The sequence below is a fragment of the Parasteatoda tepidariorum genome, chromosome 7 (genome assembly GCF_982258835.1).
Source record: "Parasteatoda tepidariorum strain Cologne lab strain chromosome 7, Ptep-v5.0, whole genome shotgun sequence".
In the NCBI taxonomy this organism is placed as follows: Eukaryota; Metazoa; Arthropoda; class Arachnida; order Araneae; family Theridiidae; genus Parasteatoda; species Parasteatoda tepidariorum.
This window is the reverse complement of record NC_141761.1, coordinates 44,401,194-44,421,564: the sequence shown is the minus strand read 5'-3', so window position 1 is coordinate 44,421,564 and position 20,371 is coordinate 44,401,194. Positions and strand designations below refer to the sequence as shown.

Genomic DNA, 20,371 nt, shown 5'->3' with positions numbered 1-20,371 from the left:
CAACAATTTTTGAAAGTGATTGATAACATTATTTTGCAACTTGATGATGGTGATCTATGGTTTTGAGAGTCAAAACAAAGAGCGATTTATGCAATATACGAAATATTAAGAAGCAAATTGTTTTAAATTACAACAATTTTAGAAATTTCTCGGTAAAAATGGTTAAATAACAATTTATTTAATTGTTATTTTGCCATATTCAAACGAAACAGTCAAATAACTGTAAAAGAAATGGTATTCGAACTGATAAATATGAGAAAAAGCGTTTATTAACTGTTTCCACCAAATGCAGTTTAGTAACCAGAATTTTATCTACTTAATGTAGCCACTTAGTACCTTGCCGATTGGTGCACATTATAGCCGAGAGGACTAATCTGTCCGTATTATAACCGACAGAACTGGGATTCGGCAACAGCTTTGACACTACAATGTATCCGACATTCTCTTCTATACATAAAGAGTTTACCAGAGTCCAGGGTCACAAATTTGTGACTCTGGGTTATTAGAATACGATTGTTTCACTCACGCATAGATTGCAGCACCAAAAAGCTGCTAACCTATGACCAATCTCAAGGTATATTTGTTTTTTACTGTTTTGAAACCATGCTAGTTGTGAAGGGTTAAAAAACCGAGTTTTGTATTTATGGTTTTGTAACCATTCTAGTTGTATACGGTTTCAAAACCGTCAAAGCTAAAAATGTTCTTTACCATGAAATTTACGGTAAATTAGATAGACAGACTGTTGCCATATGACTGTTATTTTACCATAATTTTAGAATCCAAATTCTACCCGTGTATTTAAGCGTTTGTGTGTTATTAGTTTTGTAATACCTCGTTCATTTTAATCTACATCATTTTATGCTAGACAATATTTACTTTTTATCTTACATTTCGATTATTGCTTTATTACAATACTGCTCATCGATTTATATCTTATTATAGAACATCAAAAGCCTTGCCAAAATGTTTGAGCTTTTTTTTTATTTCTTAATCTTAGTATCGTAAATCTATAGTGTAATCATATCCCATCTGGATCAATATTACAAAGCACTGAAAAAGATTGTATGGATATTGAAAAATTATTAAATACAAATGTTGACTCAAATACTTATTACAATTATTTTACTACTATTTTTATTAGTTTTTGCAACTCTAACATTCATATAAGTTTGAAGCCTCTAAAAATGTAACACAGACAATTTTTGATTGAAAATTAACCACTCCACGATATTCTTTCATAGCTAGGTGAGTGCAAAGTTTAGTTGTTTTAAATATATAAAGTCTAAAGAATTGGTTTTTCAAAAAACAAAATGAATTTATTTTTTGCAAATTGGTATATTTTTTGTACTGATACAAATTTACTAATAAGTGATACTAATTTAAATGATTAAGTTAATTGAAACATGAAAGTAAAACATTTAAATTTCAAAAATAAGTTTTGAAGAACCTTTTTTTTTCCAACCACAAGTCGTAGTTTTTATTGAATATGCCTAAAGTTTTTCTAATTGTAGCCTGCAGTTTTGAATAAAGTTTCATTTTCAGGATTTTTGTCCTGCAATTATATTTTCTACTATTAAATAATATACACTTTAAATAATTCAAGACTACGAAAATCATTTTTTTAAATTCTGACTTGTTGATATTTTAATTTTGAGTCTATTTTATAAATAAAAAGTGATAATAATTATTATTTTTTTGTCGTGTCTGTGACATAGCCGAATCAAATGTTTCCATTAAGGCTCCTATACTATCAGAGCTGACCTATCAAGTAATATTGGAGCAAAAAAGTTTGCAAATTAACGTTATGTTAGTATTGTGCTTATGTTAGCTCTTTGGAGCAAAAATAGATGATGAGTCGGCCTGTCTAATTCAGGGGCTCTAGTTTCCATGAGTCTTAATTATTGCTTCTGCTTCATAAAGATCAATCAATGACGGCAAGACTCCTATTTCTTTCAGATTAGCACTCATTGCTGGACGCTCAAAGATGCGGCATGGTGTCAGCTGTGCATCTGGGCAGTTTTCACAATTCCTATATACCTTCCTGCCCTCACTGTCGATCTTCATGCCTCTGTGATGATTGGTGCTCAGCCTGGCTATAGTTTTTGTTGTGGATCTATCTGCATTTTTTTTTACAAATCATGCGTTTCGTTGGAATTGATTTTTCTCTTAGTTCAGATTTAGCAATTGCATTTGCATCTTGGATGGAGACGTTACGGTCAGATAATAATTATTAATGAATACTATAAGACAATTTTCATTATAAATAAATGTAAAATTCTAAATCGATTCAAAAATTTTTTTCAATAAGCTCTTGCTTTGCTTTTGCATACTACTGTATACTAATCATATTATATTGCTTATTCTAGTCATAATTCAATTAATATTTATTGTTTACAGTGAAAAAATATTGCCGTTCTGTGTGTTTTCATTGGACATACATTTTGTTTTCATCATATCATATGATTTTTTTGCATACAAAAAAGATATTTGGCAGCCATAAATTAATTAAAGTTACGGCGGTATTTTTTCGTATATAATTTTTTATTCCTTATTAAACTATTTTTATTCCTATTAACGATATATCCTATAACGATATTCCTATTAACGATTTTAGATATATTTAATTATCATCACTTCTTAACATCATCTATTGCATTATTACGCTTTTGGTTTTGATTCTTTTATTAAATTAAAAGCTTTAAATTGAAAGTTTTGCTTCTTTATTATAAAGTAATCGTATGATTTCTTGATAAAAAGAATATATTATTACTTTATAGTAAGAATATAATATTAAAAGAAAATTCTAGAATAATAACTTATTATGTAAAATTTTATGATAAAGACTAATAATTATTTTACGATTATTGAACGGCGATTAAGTTACACTCACTTCTATAATAAAGTTTGTGTAGAACTGTATTCAGACAACGTATGCTTACGTTAATAAATATTATTAAAATTCTAGAACAATATTAAGAATTACTTTATAGCACCATTGTTAAATATTCCCTTTGGTTTCAGTTGCTTCAGTTTGGTTTCGGTTTTATAAATGTTTAACGAGTTTTTAGGTTAACTAAAATTTAATAGGAATTTAAATAAGGAAGTACGTGTCTGAAATTGCATTGATAGCCGATTAAAATTATAAGATTTAAATTTTATTCAAGTGGAATTGGAAGCTACATATGTTAAGTTACATATTGGAAGCTTCATATGAAATCAAATCTGCAATTAAAAATGTTAAGTATTTTTTAATTGATTAAATTTTAATTCTAATTTAAAAACTTGTTTATGGAAAAGCAAGGAAAAAAAAGAGATTGTGAAGCAATCCGAATCAATCAGTCAATACTAATGTGTTACTGGATTTTAATTTCATACAGCACTACAGTTACTAGTTAGAAATAATACTCTTTTACTTTAATATTAGTTGAATGCAATAATAGTTTGAAACCGAAAAAGTTGTACATATTCATAAAAAGCATTTGTTCACAAACAATGCTTTCTTCATTTATTCAAAACTGTTTCCCAATGTTTTAAGCAGTTTTCAATTTATTACTTTTTGTATAGAAATCTAGGAGATTTTCTTGGAGGAAAGCAGCAAGGATGATTTTGACTGCTTCCACAGAAGGAATATTTTTATATTCAAATTATTTTACCGAGTAAATAATGTTTGACAAACTGATTCCACGTAGGGTTAGCGAAATACATAAGTTAGTTTCTTTTTACAAGCAAAGTTTTTTGCAGTGCATATTGAGTGACATGCGGAGCAGAATTTTGCATTTTCTAATGATCACATAAGAGCGTTTCACTTGGATTCAAACATTAAGTCAAATCAGTTGCTTACAGTATTTCTCCAAAAGTTTTTGTCAGTCTAATGCCACTGTAATCTTCAATGGTAAGTATAACAAAATTTCTCTTATGATCGAGACTGATTCCTTGCAATCGCCTGATCAGGAAAGATTTGCTGATGTATGATATTCAGATCAATTTCTTGCCATCACGTGACAAAAGAAAAATACTTTCACTATCATATTACCCATATTTGCTATCCTATACTGTTAAGTTCAGGACCGATTTCTTCTAATCAATTCAGATCAATATTCAGGTCAATTTCTTGCCATCACGTGACAAAAGAAAAATACTTTCACTATCATATTACCCATATTTGCTATCCTATACTGTTAAGTTCAGGACCGATTTCTTCTAATCAATTCAGATCAATATTCAGATCAATTTCTTGCCATCACGTGACAAAAGAAAAATACTTTCACTATCATATTACCCATATTTGCTATCCTATACTGTTAAGTTCAGAACCGATTTCTTCTAATCAATTCAGATCAATATTCAGATCAATTTCTTGCCATCACGTGACAAAAGAAAAATACTTTCACTATCATATTACCCATATTTGCTATCCTATAATGTTAAGTTCAGGACCGATTTCCTCAAATCCCCGGATATAGAGAGATATTTGCACTGTCATACTACATCTTTTTGCTATCTTATGATATTCAGATCGGGAACGATTTCTTGCAACCATCATTTAAATAAAAGATACTTTCAATATCACTATACCCATATTTTCCATAATAACAAATTTATGTGGAATACTTTAACTTTATTTTTAGTTATGTATCGGTGCTCCATCATTCTGCTTTGTCTAGGAATTACATTACTCTTCAAAAACAGCGAAGGTGCAGTCGGTTTTGAGCCTTTAGACACATCAGATGGTATATATGTCTTTTTTTTACTATCATTCATTAAATGCATAGCTTTTTAATGTCTTAAAAGAAAAAAGAAGGTTTGAGAATGTTTGTTTTTTTCGCAAAATATGATTATAGTAAAATAATAAAATTTTTCAAATGCTGAATTTACGTAGTTAAATTATTAAAATTAAATTAAATTATATGTACTATATATTAAACTACAAATGAATTTAAAAATGAATTTAGATGGTGAAAACATATACAATTTTTAAAATGTCGAAATTCGTTTTAGACCATTATAGCTAAAGCAAACTTAACACTTTTACATGGAATAAAATTTTACATGGAATTACTTTGATCACTTTAAAACTATTTGAATTTCGCTTCTACCTCGGTTAGAGGCGAAATCATGATAATTTAGAAATACAGCATTTCCTCTTAGGGCAACATAGCAGGACTCGTTTACTTAAACTAAAAACTAAAAATGATTTTTCTCATCATTTCATCAACTTTTAAATAAAATATCTTAAAAGCTAATTTACTTGATTTGAATAAATGGTCTCAACATATAATTTTAGGAAATACATTACGCACTGACTGATTAAACTATTTTTTTAATAATTGTAATTGTATTTAGACACTGAGAAAAACATTTGGACTGAACTACCCGAATATGATAAAATTTACCATGTTTCTGATTCCATGGGAATAAATGTGCGGTAATTTTTACCGGCGCGCTTTGGTGATGATTTTGGTAAAACTAACGATAAAATATTGTTTTAAAATATAATGTCAAAAGTGGGAAATTTGGTAAAATGTGATAATTTATCACGATACCTTAAAGTATGGCATAAAAACCCTTCAGTCGTTTAAAATTGTCTTTCAGTTCTGTATTTTTTACTAAATGTGTAGTCATAAAAAATATAACTCTAAAAACCAGATAATGTATAATTAATAAATGTAACTTTGAAGCTCATTTGGTTATTTAATTATTGTAGAAATTAGCTGCTATATCACTCTGTTCTGCCTAGATTTCGGTTTCTCTTTATAAGCATTGTAATTTCAATTTTATTTTAGGTAACTGCCATTCTGACACGTTTGGGACAATCAAGGTAGGCGAGACTGGTTATGCGGATGATTGCGTCCGAGGATTTTGTAGCGAGAGAGGTGTCAGTATAGCAACGTAAGTAAATGCGCATCCTTTACACAAATATACGCAAACATTCAGTAAATACTTTTAAATAAGAAGTTCGAAGGCTTCTAAGTGGAAAATGTGAGGGTTATAAAATTAATTTTAACGAAAACAGCATGCAAGTATTTTTATCAGCTAACATGTTAGCAGAATGCAAGCTATTTTCAAGGTTGATTTAAGTTAATAAAGTGTTCCATAATCATTACTTTTAATAAGTCTTTGCGAAAAAGGAAGACACAAAAAATCAACATTTTAAAATGCATTTTTTACGCATGCCGGAATTGTTATCTAAAGAGAAAAAAATAACCTTATCGAATCCTGACAAGTTATTACGGAAATTATTTAGGAAAATAAGTTGAATTATCAGAAACTAGTTTATATGTCTGATTAATGAAATATATCATTTTCTTAAATAAGCTCAGCTGGGAAAAGTATTTTCTCTCTAGAAAACAGCGCCATGCATCCAGCTCCTCTTAAAAGGGAATTTTTGATCTATAGTATATATAGAGGGGTTGGACGAAATAATAGAAACACTTCTACATTCACACATTTTTTGATAGTTCTCAAAAAATTCTTAGAGAATAATTTTATAAATTTAGAAGTATGTTATTTCACATGGATTTGCACATGAAAAAATGATATAAATTAGCAAAGAAATATTTTTAGTAAATAATTTTAGCCACGGATTTGCCCGAAATGGATTTGCATATGGAAAAATTGTATAAATTAACAAAGAAATTTATTCCACTTATTTAAGAAATTAAGAAATCCATTTCGGGCAAATCCGTGGCTAAAATTATGTGCAAAACAGGCAATTCATGTTTCTTTCTCTTTTCTATTTTAAATTTTTTTTTCTTAAATAAATATTTATTTTCTAAAATTATTTATAATCAACTTCTTTAAATTATCCAGTATAATATTACCCTGCGCACATCCATTTTCGGGCCCATCCTTGGTAACTAACAAATCAAACGCACTTCAGTAATGCAGTAAGAACGCTCTTTAAAACAAAACTCTTCTAGTTACGCCTCTATCTCAATTTGCGCTTTTGTTTTCATATTTTGCAATCTGGCAATCATGTTACGAAAATATTTTAAGTCATTCTTGAAAAATTTCCCGTTCATGTAAGTTCATTTGATTTCGCTAGTCGCTTAATAGATTATGTTTTATTCTGTTTTTCTTTACATTTTATTTTCTGTTTTTACGTGTTAATTTTACTTATTGTATTCTATTTTATTTGTTGTAATTTTTGCACAAATTTTCTGAGTTCTCCTCACACTATTGTATTGATATATTTTTTGCTTAGGCTATATTGATGCAATATTACAAAGCACTCTTTTTTGCGGATATAATCGTGTGGACTGATGAAAAGATTATATCTTTTGTTTTCCGGATTTTTAAAAAAGAATTCTATCCTTTTTTTCGGATTTTTTCCCCCAGTTTTTGTTATTTTTATTATTATTTCTCTTTTCCCCTCTTTTTTCATTAATCTGCAATTTTGCTTTGTTTTATCTTCATTTTGAACTTATTTTATGAGTTCTATTTACTCGCAGGTTATGCGCAATAAATGAAACTTATTGTTTTTCTTAATTTTCTTCGTGTTCCTTTTTGTATTTATTTATTATGTTATCTCTCTCTCTCTCTCTCTCTCTCTCTCTCTCTCTCTCTCTCTCTCTCTATATATATATATATATATATATATATATATATATATATATATATATATATATATATATATATATATATATATATATATATATATATATATATATATATATATATATATATATATATATATATATATATATATATATATATATAAGTTCAAAATGAAGAATAAAACAAAGAAAAATTAAAGACATATGAAAAAAGGGGGAAATAATAAGTAAAAAAATAGCAAACAACCTTTTAAAATAAAAAGAAAAGAAAAGGATGAAATTTTATTCAAAAAACCGGGAAAAAAATCTGGAAAAAAATAAGATATAATCTTTTCATCAGCCCACACGATTATATCCATAAAACAGAGTGCTTTCTGATGTTGTATCAATAAAGCCAAAGCAAAATATATTAATACAATAGTGTGAGGAGCACTCAGAAATTTTTTTTATAAAAATTACAACAAATAAAATAGAACACAAAAAGTAAAAATAAGTAAAAATAGCATGTAAAAACAGAAAATAAAATAAAATAAAATAAAAAGAAAAAACAGTAAAAATGGACTATAAAGCGAGTAGCGAAATCAGATCAACTGACATGGACGGAAATTTTTCAAGAATGATTTAAAAACGTTTTCTCAGAAAGATTGTCCTATTACAAAAAATGAAAACAGAAGCGCAAATCGAGTGTAAAAAGAGGGTTTTACTTATTTTTTTTCTTAACTTTCTTCGTGTTTTCTTGTATTTATTATATATATATATATATATATATATATATATATATATATATATATATATATATATATATATATATATATATATATATATATATATATACGGGATTTATGAACGTATGCATAGTTTATGTTTTGATTTATTTGCTGGTTCATTATTTTAAAATTTCAGATGCGGATATATTCAAGGCTGCGATACAACTGTCAGACCACCTGGCAATTATCCTGATTGTTGCCCACAACCTGGAGAAGGCTGTGGCTCACATATTGTGATGGTTGGTTAGTAAGATTAATGTTACATGAGAAAAAGAAATAAATTTTTTTCCTCTTGAGTTTTTGTTATTTGACGTGGTAGAGGTTGCTTATTTATCAATTTAATAATGTATTTAATAACTCATTTATGTGCTACGAAATAACACTACGAAAACTTTAACTATCTCATGTCCTATTCTGAGAAAATATATGCAACAATGAGAAGTACAATTATTACGATCCACATTATATAAGATACATGTCTGAGAGAGAAATATAATGTGAAACACTGTTGTACTATGAACTACTCTAATATATTCATGTTAAGGGACAATAAGCAAAAAATAGTTGTATCAATTTGTAGTTTCAAATTCACCTTAAATCGAAAGTTCTGGAGGAAGAATTGTCGTAATTTTTCCGTTTTTATATAGGATATTTTACGTTTTACAAATTGATATTTTCCGTTTAGAGAGTTTTCTCTTTTAAAATCTGAAATAATCCTTTTGATGTAGTGTTCTCTGAAAACTGAAAAACAGTGGAAGCAAAATTTTTAACAGAATATTCGCGAACTCATCTCTTTGCCAATTATTTAAAAAAAAAATATTTTTGTCAGAAAATCTTTGTGAAGGATTTTTTTCCCTCCGAATATTACATTGAAAAAGTAAAGCAGTGAGATTTCAAATTTCCATAATACCAGTTTTTCAGTTTTCGCTCAATAGCCGGTTAGCTTAAGATTGCAGTTTGGTAATTCCCTCGTTATAAATATAACATGCGCAGATTTCGAAGGCAGAAAATCTAATAAGTTTTAATACTTTTATTCACACAACTCTTTGATTTCTTCCCATATACTCCATAACAACCAGAAAACCGTAAAAGAAGTAATACTGTTTTATGAAAGCTAATAAAAATTAAATCGAATGTAAACTATACTGATCGTTGCTTTAGACAAAAAAACGTAATAGTGGATTAAAAATAATAATAGAATAAAAATAATAATGGATTAAAAATAATAATAGAATAAAAATAATAATGGAATAAAATAATAATACATTAAAAATAATATTAGAATAAAAATAATAATGTAAAAAAATAATATTAGAATAAAAATAATAATGTAAAAAAATAATATCTTTCAAATAATAACAGAATAAAAATAAGAATATAATAAATAGATTACAAAATCCTTATAAATATTAAGAAAGAGTGCTGTAACTTAGATAAGTGTAAATATTTACTCCACCCTTCGGAAAACTTTTGCATTCAGTATATATATTTGATACCTGTAACAAAAAGCGCTATCTTTTCATGCTGCTGTCAAGTTCTACAAGCTCAAGTGCTATAGATTTTTTTCCATCAATTTAATAGGAAAATAAAATTCTGTCGTTAATAAATCTTGTTTTACGGGACGAAATAAAATGTTCAATGTTCAGAAAATTCCTTATAATTCGGAGCTTCCTCTCAAAATTAAAAAAAACTACTTCTAAGGTAAATACTGGAGGCTTTTTAAATTTTCGCTGTATTCAACTTAAACTTTTTCAAAAGTTAACCGAAACAATTCACAAAAATATGAAGAGATAAATTTCAAAACTTTTTGCTCTTGTGCAGTATGAAAAAGTCACTTCAAATGCTCCGATCTTGTACACTTTTTAACAAATTAGTTTTAAATACTAAAATGATATGTTTTTATTAATTGAAAACTGCATTAATTTTATTTAATTTTCATGAATATTTTCATAGCAATAGTATGCAAACGTGAGTATAAAAATATTCATATTTTCCTGAATAATTAAGCAGGTTTAAGAAAATTTATAACATTCTTGCTATAACATTCAAAGTAATCGAAACAAGTTACAAAATTATTGCCATATTTTCTGCCATAATGTTCAAAAACATTATTTTACGCTCGTCATTTGTTACCGGTCATCTAAGTTCTGAAAAAAATTGCATGACATAAAAGCTTTAAAAGTTATAAAATAATTTTCTTGGTGTTTCTTGAGAAATTTGAAAAAAAAAAATTTCAAAAACTGAAAGTGTCTCTTCAATCATTGTAGGGTAGTGTAGATAAGCATCAAATTGCCATTATTTTTAAAATTAAATCATATTTTCTAAGAAAAAATTATTCTTTTGTTAGGCCTAACAAAATCACTAAAGGGAAAGTTTTTTGTACCTTAATTCAGTCTAGAATATGTGCAACAAATATAGATAGCACAAATATATTTCTTTGTGTCAAGTATGTGCAAATACGTAGAAACTTTAATGCTCTTAGAAAAGGTATGCATTTTTGAAATACTCCAAGAAAAGATTATTATTTTATGTATTTCGTTTTTGATAAATTTGATTTATTTGAAAGTTTTTATTTGGATTTCAAGAAAAAGGAATTTTATTTGGATTATTTAAATTCAATCAACTGTAAAGTTACAAGAAGAAAAATATCCATTGGTTTAAGATACAACATATGTTGGTCCAAGTTACAACATCATTTTGTATCTCGAATCCATTTTCTTTGTTTACTTTGTGTTTAAAAAAATTCTGAAGTGTATGATTTGCACTATAAAATTATATTCATAAACAAACGTATAGTGTATTTCTCTCAAAATTCCTAACTGAATAACTTTTGTAATATTCGCTAATTACAACTTCATACATCAGTAATAACTGCCTTATTTCTTGAACATGTGTTTTTCTGCCCAATGGGCATGCCTGAATTGGTTTTCATTTCATTAGATAGTTTTTCATATCGATAATTATCTTTCAATCCATTCAGTTTATTTTATTATGCCTATCAATAAATGTACCTAAATGAGAAGGAAAATCTGATTCTTTGTATACGTTTTTTTTTCCTTACGTAGTAGAAAATGTACATTAATTAGTGTTTAGATGTACTTTAATTTAGTAGAGGAAAAAAAGACTCGATCAATGAAGCAAAAAAGAAAACTTATGGTTGCAGGCATCATCTTACCGGTCTTAAGTATCTCATTAAAAAATGTTAAGTTAGAAGTACGAAAACTGGTTTACATTATGGTTACAACGAATTAGTTAGAAAGCATTTCGAATCGACACAAGGCTCAGCTTTCTACTGTTCTATATATTTTAATAAGAAATATATGTGGGTGATTTTGCAATACATGGCTATCTCTTTTCCAGCATTTCGTAAGAAATTAGCTTAATTTTATCACGAAAATAATTAATGGGAAGATAGTGGTGATGGAAAATAATAAATTGATCGTGATTCAGTAAGAATGATCGCATGGCAACAGAGAGTGTTGAAAATTCTATTTCATTGTTCACCTTTAATTCATATCTCTATTGTTAAAAGTTTTTTTAGTCATTCTAAAAGTTATTTTTAGTTGTGTTACTGATAGTGCTAGTGTTTTGAAAAAATATTTGTAAATGCTAATGGCATTAATGCTAGTTTTATTAAAAAAAAAGATTCATCACCCTTTATTTTGATTAGTTTTTTGCGCTAAAAAGAAGAAAACTAATGATGTATTCATGTTGTATATTTCTACTTCAGGAGTTATTCATTTTTTTAACAAGCGTCAAATGTTATATATGTATTGAACCTCTTAATACTGATAATGGTAAGTATGCACATTAGTGCAGAAATATGGTTCAAGTTAAAGTGCTATTCATGTGAATTAAAAAATATAAGAAACGAATAAAACAGGAACAGACGACACAAAGCTCAGTTTTCTACTGTTCTATATATTTTAATAAGAAATATATGTGGGTGATTTCGCAATACATGGCTATCTATTTTCCAGAATTTCGAAAAGAAATTAGCTTAATTTTATCCTGAAAAGAATTGATGGGAAATAAAAGGAAATGTTTAGATAAATTGATCGTGATTCAGTAAGAATGATCGCATGGCAACAGAGAGCGTTGAAAATTTTACTTCATTGTTTATCTTCAATTCAAACCTTCATTGTTAAAAGTTATTTTCAGTTGTGTTACTGCTAGTGTTATTAAAAAAAGCTGATCAACCTTTATTTTGTTTAATTTTTTGCGCTAAGAAGAAAGAAAGTAATGACGTATTCATGTTGTATATTTCTCCTTCTGGGGTTATTCATTTTTGTACCAAGGGTCAAATGTTTTACATTTATTGAACCTCTTAATACCGATAATGGTACGTATGTATGTTAGTGCAGAAATATGGTTCAAGTTGAATTGCCATTCATGTGAATTATTAAAATATAGTCAAACGAATAAAACAGGGACAGTATATCAGAACGATCCCACATTAATCATAATTTTTTTGTATCTAAATGGTATGTGGTTTTAATTTTGCACTATCTGTATTTTAATATGAAAAAAAAAAGACAAAGTGGTAGCAGGTAATACAAGATTAATATAATGAACATACAACGCTTTTTCATTGTTGCACAGTATTTTGAGAATTATTGAGCCATTTCCAGGTTCAGTAATCTCCATTTCGGTTATCGTAATCGGTCATCCAAATCAAGCGATTTAACGTTATTGAACTTTTCTTAATTTAAAAATTTATGCCAAGATGCCCCGTTTTTTCGGATAAAGTAATGAGTAATATTTTGACCAAAGATTGCTTGCTTGACATCACTGCAAAGCACCCCAATTACCTGATATGGTGCACCATGAATAAACCTATACTGAAAACTTTATGAATCAATAAAAAATAATAAAAAATAAATGTGTGCTAAAATTACTGCTTCGTAAATCTTGGGACACGGTGTATAAATAAATATACAGAACTTGTTTTTCTGATCGTTTTACAGTGTAATAAAAAAATATTACACTATACACATACACTGTGCACTTATAGTATTACACTTACTGTCCCTGTTCGTTTAAAATTAAATCCTTGGCCATAGATGGCGCCACTGTAAAACAAGAACAATCGCACCCCCTCTGCCTAAGCAGGCATAAGTCAACAACAACATTAGAGTAAAAAAATATAAAGTATGCCAAAATTGATTAGAGACATATGAATAGTTGCCATATGTTGTATGTTTTTTTTCCTACGCCTGAATACTATGTAATTTCTGATGAGCAGAAAAAAATAAAATAAAGCAGCTATGAAGAAAGCAAAATAAAATAACTATGTTTAAAGCAAAATAAAATATCTTTGTGGCAAACAAACTAAAATAGCTATGTTCAGAACAAAATAAAATAGTTAAGTGGAAAACAATATAAAAGTAAGGAAAACAAAATAAAATAGCCATGTTTTATCCTTGACGTTGGTAACAATCAGTTTGCATATTTAAATACTTACTGCAGCACTTCTGTGTATACTGCTGAATAAATGTCTGGAATCGGAGAGATTCTACTGGTGCCTTTGTTCTCATTGGTCATAATTTCTTTTAACTTTACACTTACAGGTAATAACCAAATAAGCTGGTTAAAATGAATAATTTATGTAAATTTATCATATTAGCCGTAACATTATTAATAATTATTATTAATTACACACAACATTATTCATTACATACCGAAAGTATATTACATAACATTATTATTAATAAAAAATAATGAATTTGGTCAATGTCATTCTTTCGCGTTTTTATTTCTCACTTTGACAGAAAGAAGCGGTTACTATTCATTTTGTTCGGCTAAACCGTTTAATCACATTGACCAAACTTCGTTGGTTATTATTAATATTTACCGGATTTAATACTTTAACTGTAACATACGAACTTCATGAGTTGTTTTGGTATGTATTAAAGCAATTTGTGACGGTGAATGATAATATTACATTGTAACTTGATTGATGATGAACTATCATTGAGAGTTGATGCATGGAGCAAATCTATGCAATATACGAAGTATTAAGAAGCGAATTCTTTTAAATTACTATACTTTTAGAAATTTTTCGGAGAAAATGGTTATATGGGTGATTCTCACGAAATATGACAATTCACTGTCCCTTGCTCCAAGATCTAATGCTATAATACTAAAAGAACTTTATTTTTTTAAAATTTTTTTTTTAAATAGCATTGCTGTTAGCATTTTAAAATGACTTTGCACTAGCATTGACTGTTTTGTATAGTTAAAAAATTTAATTGAATTTCACAATTTCATGTTTCTGTCATGTCCCAAACAATGTTTCCAGTAATAACTAGCTTCAAAACTTCCCATAAAATTTTCAATATCTAATTTTTTTTTATCTCAACCGGTGTAAGCTCTTCTAGAATATACGCAGGGGGTATTATTTACAAAAAAATTTGTTTAAAATAATTTTTTCTGTCAATAAGTTGTTTGCCCCAAGAAAATCTGTCATTTTCCTGGCTTATGAATGCCAGGACATTGAAGTGTTGCCAGAATTTTTTTTAAATTGCTAATACTGTAAGAAGGGAAAGCAAATATTACCCTAATACGAAGTTTATGTATGATTGTAATATGCTTGGATTTAATTAAAGTTATTTATTTATTTAATGATTGATTATTATACACAATTTTATTCTGTACATATCAGCAACAAAATTTTTTTGATTCTTTCTACAGTGGATATAAAGAATTAATTTAAGCAATTTATGGTCCATCTAAGATAAAGGCTTAAGTTGAGTTACTTACTATTAACTTAAAATGACTGTTTTTTAAACTTCTAAGCTAATATGTCATTTTCCTGGCATTCAAGATTTGGTGAATATCTATTTTATTCTCTTTTTCTCAAGCAAATGTCAATAAACTACACTGCTGTCTGTAAGATATTAATAAGTGTAACTAACGAAGTGTACAAAAAAAATTTAGATTATTTTGAAGACTTTAAATTTGAAGAAATGCTTTGGTCCGAATTGTCATGTTTATGAAGAATCACCCATGTAACAATTTATTTAATTGTTATTTTACCATATTCAAATGAAGCAGTCGAATAACTATAAAAGACATGGTATTGAAACTGATAACTGAGAGAAAAACTGTCAACTAGACCGACCTAATATAACCGCTTAGTTTCTTTTAGAGGAATGCATATTATAGCAAAGACATTCCCTTCCGACATTCCCTTCCGACATTCCCTTCACAGGAAGAGTTTCCAGTGTCCTGCATTCCCTACTTAGTAACCCTGGGCAATTAGAATAGGATTTTCTCATTCACTTACAGATGGAAACAGCAAAATGGTGCTAACCTATCAGCAATGTTAAGGTAAATTTATTTTTTACTCTTTGAAACCATGCTAGTTGTGAATGGTGAAAAAAAAGTAGAATTTTGTATTCATGGTTTTTTTAACCATACTAGTTGCATACGATTTCAAAACAGTATACAACAAGTAATGTTCTTTACCGTGAACTTTACGGTTAGTTGGACGGACAGAGTGCTGCCGGTAGTTTCAGCACTGTTTTAGATTGCAAATTCGAACAGTGTATTTATGCGTGTGTGTTTATAGTTTTAAAATACCTTGTTCATTCTAATCCATATAATTTTATTTTAGACAATATTTACTTTTTATCTTAAATTTCAATTAATGCTTCATTAAAAATAAGCTGAAATGTTTGATGCTTTTTTTAAAATTCCTTAATCAATTATCGTAAATCTCTAGTGTAATCACGTACCATCTGGATCAATACTACAAGGCACTGAAAAAGATTGTATGGATATTGAAAAATTATAAGATAAAAATGTTGACATAATTTTTTTACTACTTTTTTTTATTAGACTTCGCAACTACCATTGGTATAAATTTGAAGCCTCTAAACATGTAACTCAGGCAATTTTTGATTGAAAGCTAATCACTGCACGATATTCTTTCATAGCTAGGTGAGTGTAAAGGTTTAGTTGTTTTAAATTTATTAAGTCTAAAAAATTGGTTATTCAAAAAACAAAATTAGTGTAATTTTTTTCCTCAAATTCGTGTATTTTTTATACTGATAAAAATTTACTAATAAGTGATATTAATTTAATTGATTGAATTTAATTGAAAGTTGAAAGTAAAAAATTTAAACTTCAAAATTTTGTTTGTTGAAAAACTATTTTTTATATTTTCTATATTTTCTATAATAATAAATCCATGTTAAAATACTTTATTTTTAGCTATGTATCGGTACTCCATCATTCTGCTTTGTCTTGGAATTACATTACTCTTCAAAAACAGCGACGGTGCAGTCGCTTTTGATCCTTTAGACACATATCAGATGGTATATATGATTTTTTTTCAACTATCGTTCATTAAATGCATAGCTTTTTAATGCTTTAAAGGGAAAAAATAAGGTTTGAAAATGTTTTTTCGCAAAATATGGTTATAGTAAAATAATAAAATTCTTTAAATTCTGAATTTACGTAGTTAAATTATTAAAATGAAATTAAATTATACATACATACGTTTAACTGAAAGGTATTCCTTTTCATGTTTTAGTATATATTTCAGTTTCAGCAGTTTTAGTTTAGAACTTAATTTAGACGGAAAAAACATTCGCAATTTCTTCGGTATCAAAATTCGTTTTAAACCATTATAACTAAAGCAAACTTAAGACTTTTACATAGAATAAAATAATTAATTTTTATCCCTCAAAAATTATTTGAATTTTGTTTCTATCATAGTTAGGGGCGAAAACAGGATAATTTAAAAATACAGCATTTGCTCTTAGGGCAACATAGCAGGACTTGTTTACTTAACCTAAAAACTCAAAATGAGTTATCTTATTATTCCTTCAATTTTAAAATGAAATATCCTAAAATCTAATTTACTTTATTTGTCTAAATGTTCTCAACGTATAATTTTAGGTATTACATTACGCACTAACTGATTAAACTATTTTTTAAATAAATTTTACAGCTAAATTAGAAAATAATAATTGTAATTCGATACTGAGAAAAACATTTGAACTAAACTACTAGAATATGTTAACATTTACCATGCTTCTGACTCTATAGTTAACTAACCTAATTTTTAAGTAGCAATGGTTAAGTAGTTTAATTTAGAGGTCTTTTACGTTGTCAGTGCGAAATTTTCCTAGATAAGAAAAAACATTTTTACGAAATTTTTACATCAGAATCGCGCAATATTAATTCATATGACTTATTTAAATATTTTTAGTTCTTTAATAAAGCAAAACATTGTGTATAAATCACATCACTGAAAATTGGCATACTAAAGTTTTAGTTCCGTAAGTGTAAACCTTCTATAATCACTGAAAAATTTGCTTGCTCATGGATACAAAATTTCAATTGTCCATTTTTATACCTTTATGTATACTTCATTTGCGTTGTTTCGATTTATTCATACTAAATACAAAGTATTATCCTATACTCATTTGGACACATAATTATTGCGAAAACTAGCTGCTATAATACTATAATACTATGCTCTACATATCTATACAATACTATGTTCTACATTCTATGATCCCCGGCCCAGACACCGGATTTTCTGGATGCAGAAAATCCTCAGCGGCCATGACGTATGATTATGCGGCATGTAAAAGATCCCTGGACTGCCATATTGGCTCTTGACATTTCCGGGAAAATTAAATTCCTAGTGCACTTTAGCCTCCAAATAGAGTCTCGGTGCTGCCATCTAGTGAGGCAGAAACTAGACGTCCAAATTAACATGACCAACGGCATCTCACCCAATGTGGTGGTCCTGAAAGAGTGGATACCCCCTCTGGAGAACGCACTAGGTCTGCTCATCGGCAAGACCGATTGTGCAGCTCATTGAAAATAAAGTAAATAAAAAAAATGCTCTACATAGATTTTAGTTTCTCTTTTAAAGTATTGTAACTTCAATTTTATTTTAGGTAACTGCCATTCTGACACGTTTGGGACAATCAAGGTAGGCGAGACTGGATACGCGGATGATTGCGTCCGAGGTTATTGCAGCAAGACAGGTGTCAGTATAGCAACGTAAGTAAAAGTGCATCCCTTAGGCAAATATACGCAAACGTCCAGTAAATACATTTAGATAAGAAGTTCTAAATCTCCTAAGGGGAAAATGTGAAGGTTATAAAATGAATTTTATTGAAAACAGTATGCAAGCATTTTTATCAGCAAACATGCTAGCAGTATGCAAGCTATTTTCAAGGTTGATTTACGTTAATAAAGCGTTCCATAAAAAGTATAAAAAATGGAATTAAACAAAATTGACTTGACAAAATTGCCTGACTTAACAAAATTGCCTTGGGAGACATGGGGGAATTTAAATAAAAACCGAACGAAATTTCAAAAATAAGAATGTCAACAAAAAAGTAGTCCATATCTTCATAAATATTTAAGCTAGGATTACAAAATTTTGGGCAATTATTACACATAACAACCAAAATAACTGCCACAAGTTACAAATCTGTTACTACATTTTTTGTCATAGGTTGTTTAAAAACCCTTTTTTCAGCTTGCAATTTATTGTCGATCCCTCAAACCGTTCAAAGTTTTAAACATCATTGATGTGTATGAGAAATTGCATGATCTAAATATATCTGAAGTTATAAAGCGACACCTTTTGTATTTCTTGAAAAAGATGAAAAACTGTATTTGTAGACATGTGTTTTTATCATTTTGTTCATCCCTGTAAATGCATATATCATGAACACTACAATTTCCAGCTTAAAACACACAGGTTCTCCTCCTCACCACTAATTTAATTACTGGATATATAAACATATGCCTATCACAAAACTAATCACTGGTCATACCCGCGGACTAACATTTGTTCCGGATCAAAAGACGTTCCCTGTATGCCTAAAATGTAGTGCTCACCAGGCTTCACCTGATCATTTGCTGACCTGTATGGGACTGGAAAAAAATTTTATTTTGGAGGATCCGCAGATGGTGTTTGATTTTCTGTCGGTGAACGGTCTCCTGGACTTGGTCTAGCCTTGTTCTGGGCCAAGAGGAATAAGTACCACTACCATAAACATATGCATAACTTATTTTTTGTTTTGCTTGTCGGTTTATTGTTTTCAATTTAAAATTTCAGATGCGGATATATTAAAGGCTGCGATACAACTGTCAGACCACCTGGCAATTATCCTGATTGTTGCCCACAACCTGGAGAAGGCTGTAAAAACTTTTTCATGGTTGGTTAGTAAGAAGAGAATATTTATTATAAATAACAATCAATGTTATATTAGAAAAAGAAATTAGAAAAAAAATTCTGTTTGATTTTTTTGTTATTTCACGTAGTAGAAGTTGTTTTTTCTTTAAACAATTTTTTATAATGTGTTTGAGTTATTAGAAATAATAATACAATCTCAGATCTTACTCTGAGAAAAATATATGCAACAATGATAAGTACTATTATTACGATCCACATTATATAATATACACGTAAAGGAGGTAAATATAATGTGAAACACTGATGTATTATAAACTACTTCAGTATCTTCATGTTAAGTGACAATAAGCAGAAAATAGTTATATCAATTTGTAGTTTCTAATTCACCTCATAAATCGGAAGTTCTAGAGGAAGAACTATCGTAACTTCTCCATTTTTAGCTAGGAAATTTTCTGTTTTATAAACTGATATTTCCCCACTATAGTGCTAAGCTAAGTTAAGCTAACTTAGAGTCCACAGAAGACTAGACAGTTAGACCAGAGTCCACAGAAAACTAGACAGGAAGCAAAATTTCCAACAGAGCATTCGCAAGTTCACCTTTCTGCCTTACCAATTAATTAAAAAATTATTTTTGTTGGAGAATCTTCGCGAAGGAATTTTTTTCTTAGATTATTAAATTGAAAAGGTAAAGCGGTGAATTATCAATTTTCCATAACACCAGTTTTTTAGTTTTTGGAGCTTAATTTTTTAGCTTAATAATTCAGTTTGGTAATCCTATCGTTATAGATACAACATGTACAGATATTAAAAGTAAAAAATCCAAGAAGTTTTGACATTTTTTTTCACACACCTCTTTGGTTCTTTCCTAAATACTC

The 20,371-nt window shown here is 28.4% G+C and overlaps 2 protein-coding genes across 3 annotated transcripts in view; one reads left to right on the top strand and one right to left on the bottom strand.

Annotated features, from left to right (window-relative positions):
• Positions 1-20,371, bottom strand: part of amon (prohormone processing protease amontillado) — a 276,980-nt gene that overhangs the window by 181,086 nt on the left and 75,523 nt on the right. The gene's annotated exons all lie outside the window — the stretch shown is intronic.
• LOC107452679 (uncharacterized) lies at positions 1,107-19,597 on the top strand. Of its 2 annotated transcripts, none has more exons than XM_016069237.4 (4): positions 1,107-1,245; positions 4,629-4,730; positions 5,784-5,889; positions 19,419-19,597. In XM_016069237.4, the coding sequence occupies exons 2-4, from the start codon at positions 4,631-4,633 to the stop codon at positions 19,525-19,527; spliced, it is 315 nt and encodes a 104-aa protein (XP_015924723.1). In that variant the 5' UTR covers positions 1,107-1,245; positions 4,629-4,630; the 3' UTR covers positions 19,528-19,597. The 2 variants fall into 2 exon arrangements, with proteins under 2 accessions (XP_015924723.1, XP_015924722.1); XM_016069236.3 differs by lacking the exon at positions 19,419-19,597 and adding an exon at positions 8,460-8,619.

Bases quoted from the DNA above. Each gene is read 5' to 3' on its own strand.
- LOC107452679 (XM_016069236.3), top strand. From the start codon at position 4,631: ATGTATCGGTGCTCCATCATTCTGCTTTGTCTAGGAATTACATTACTC. The intron at 4,731-5,783 runs GTATATATGTCT...ATTTTATTTTAG, and splicing joins GCCTTTAGACACATCAGATG to GTAACTGCCATTCTGACACG. The intron at 5,890-8,459 runs GTAAGTAAATGC...TTAAAATTTCAG, and splicing joins AGAGGTGTCAGTATAGCAAC to ATGCGGATATATTCAAGGCT.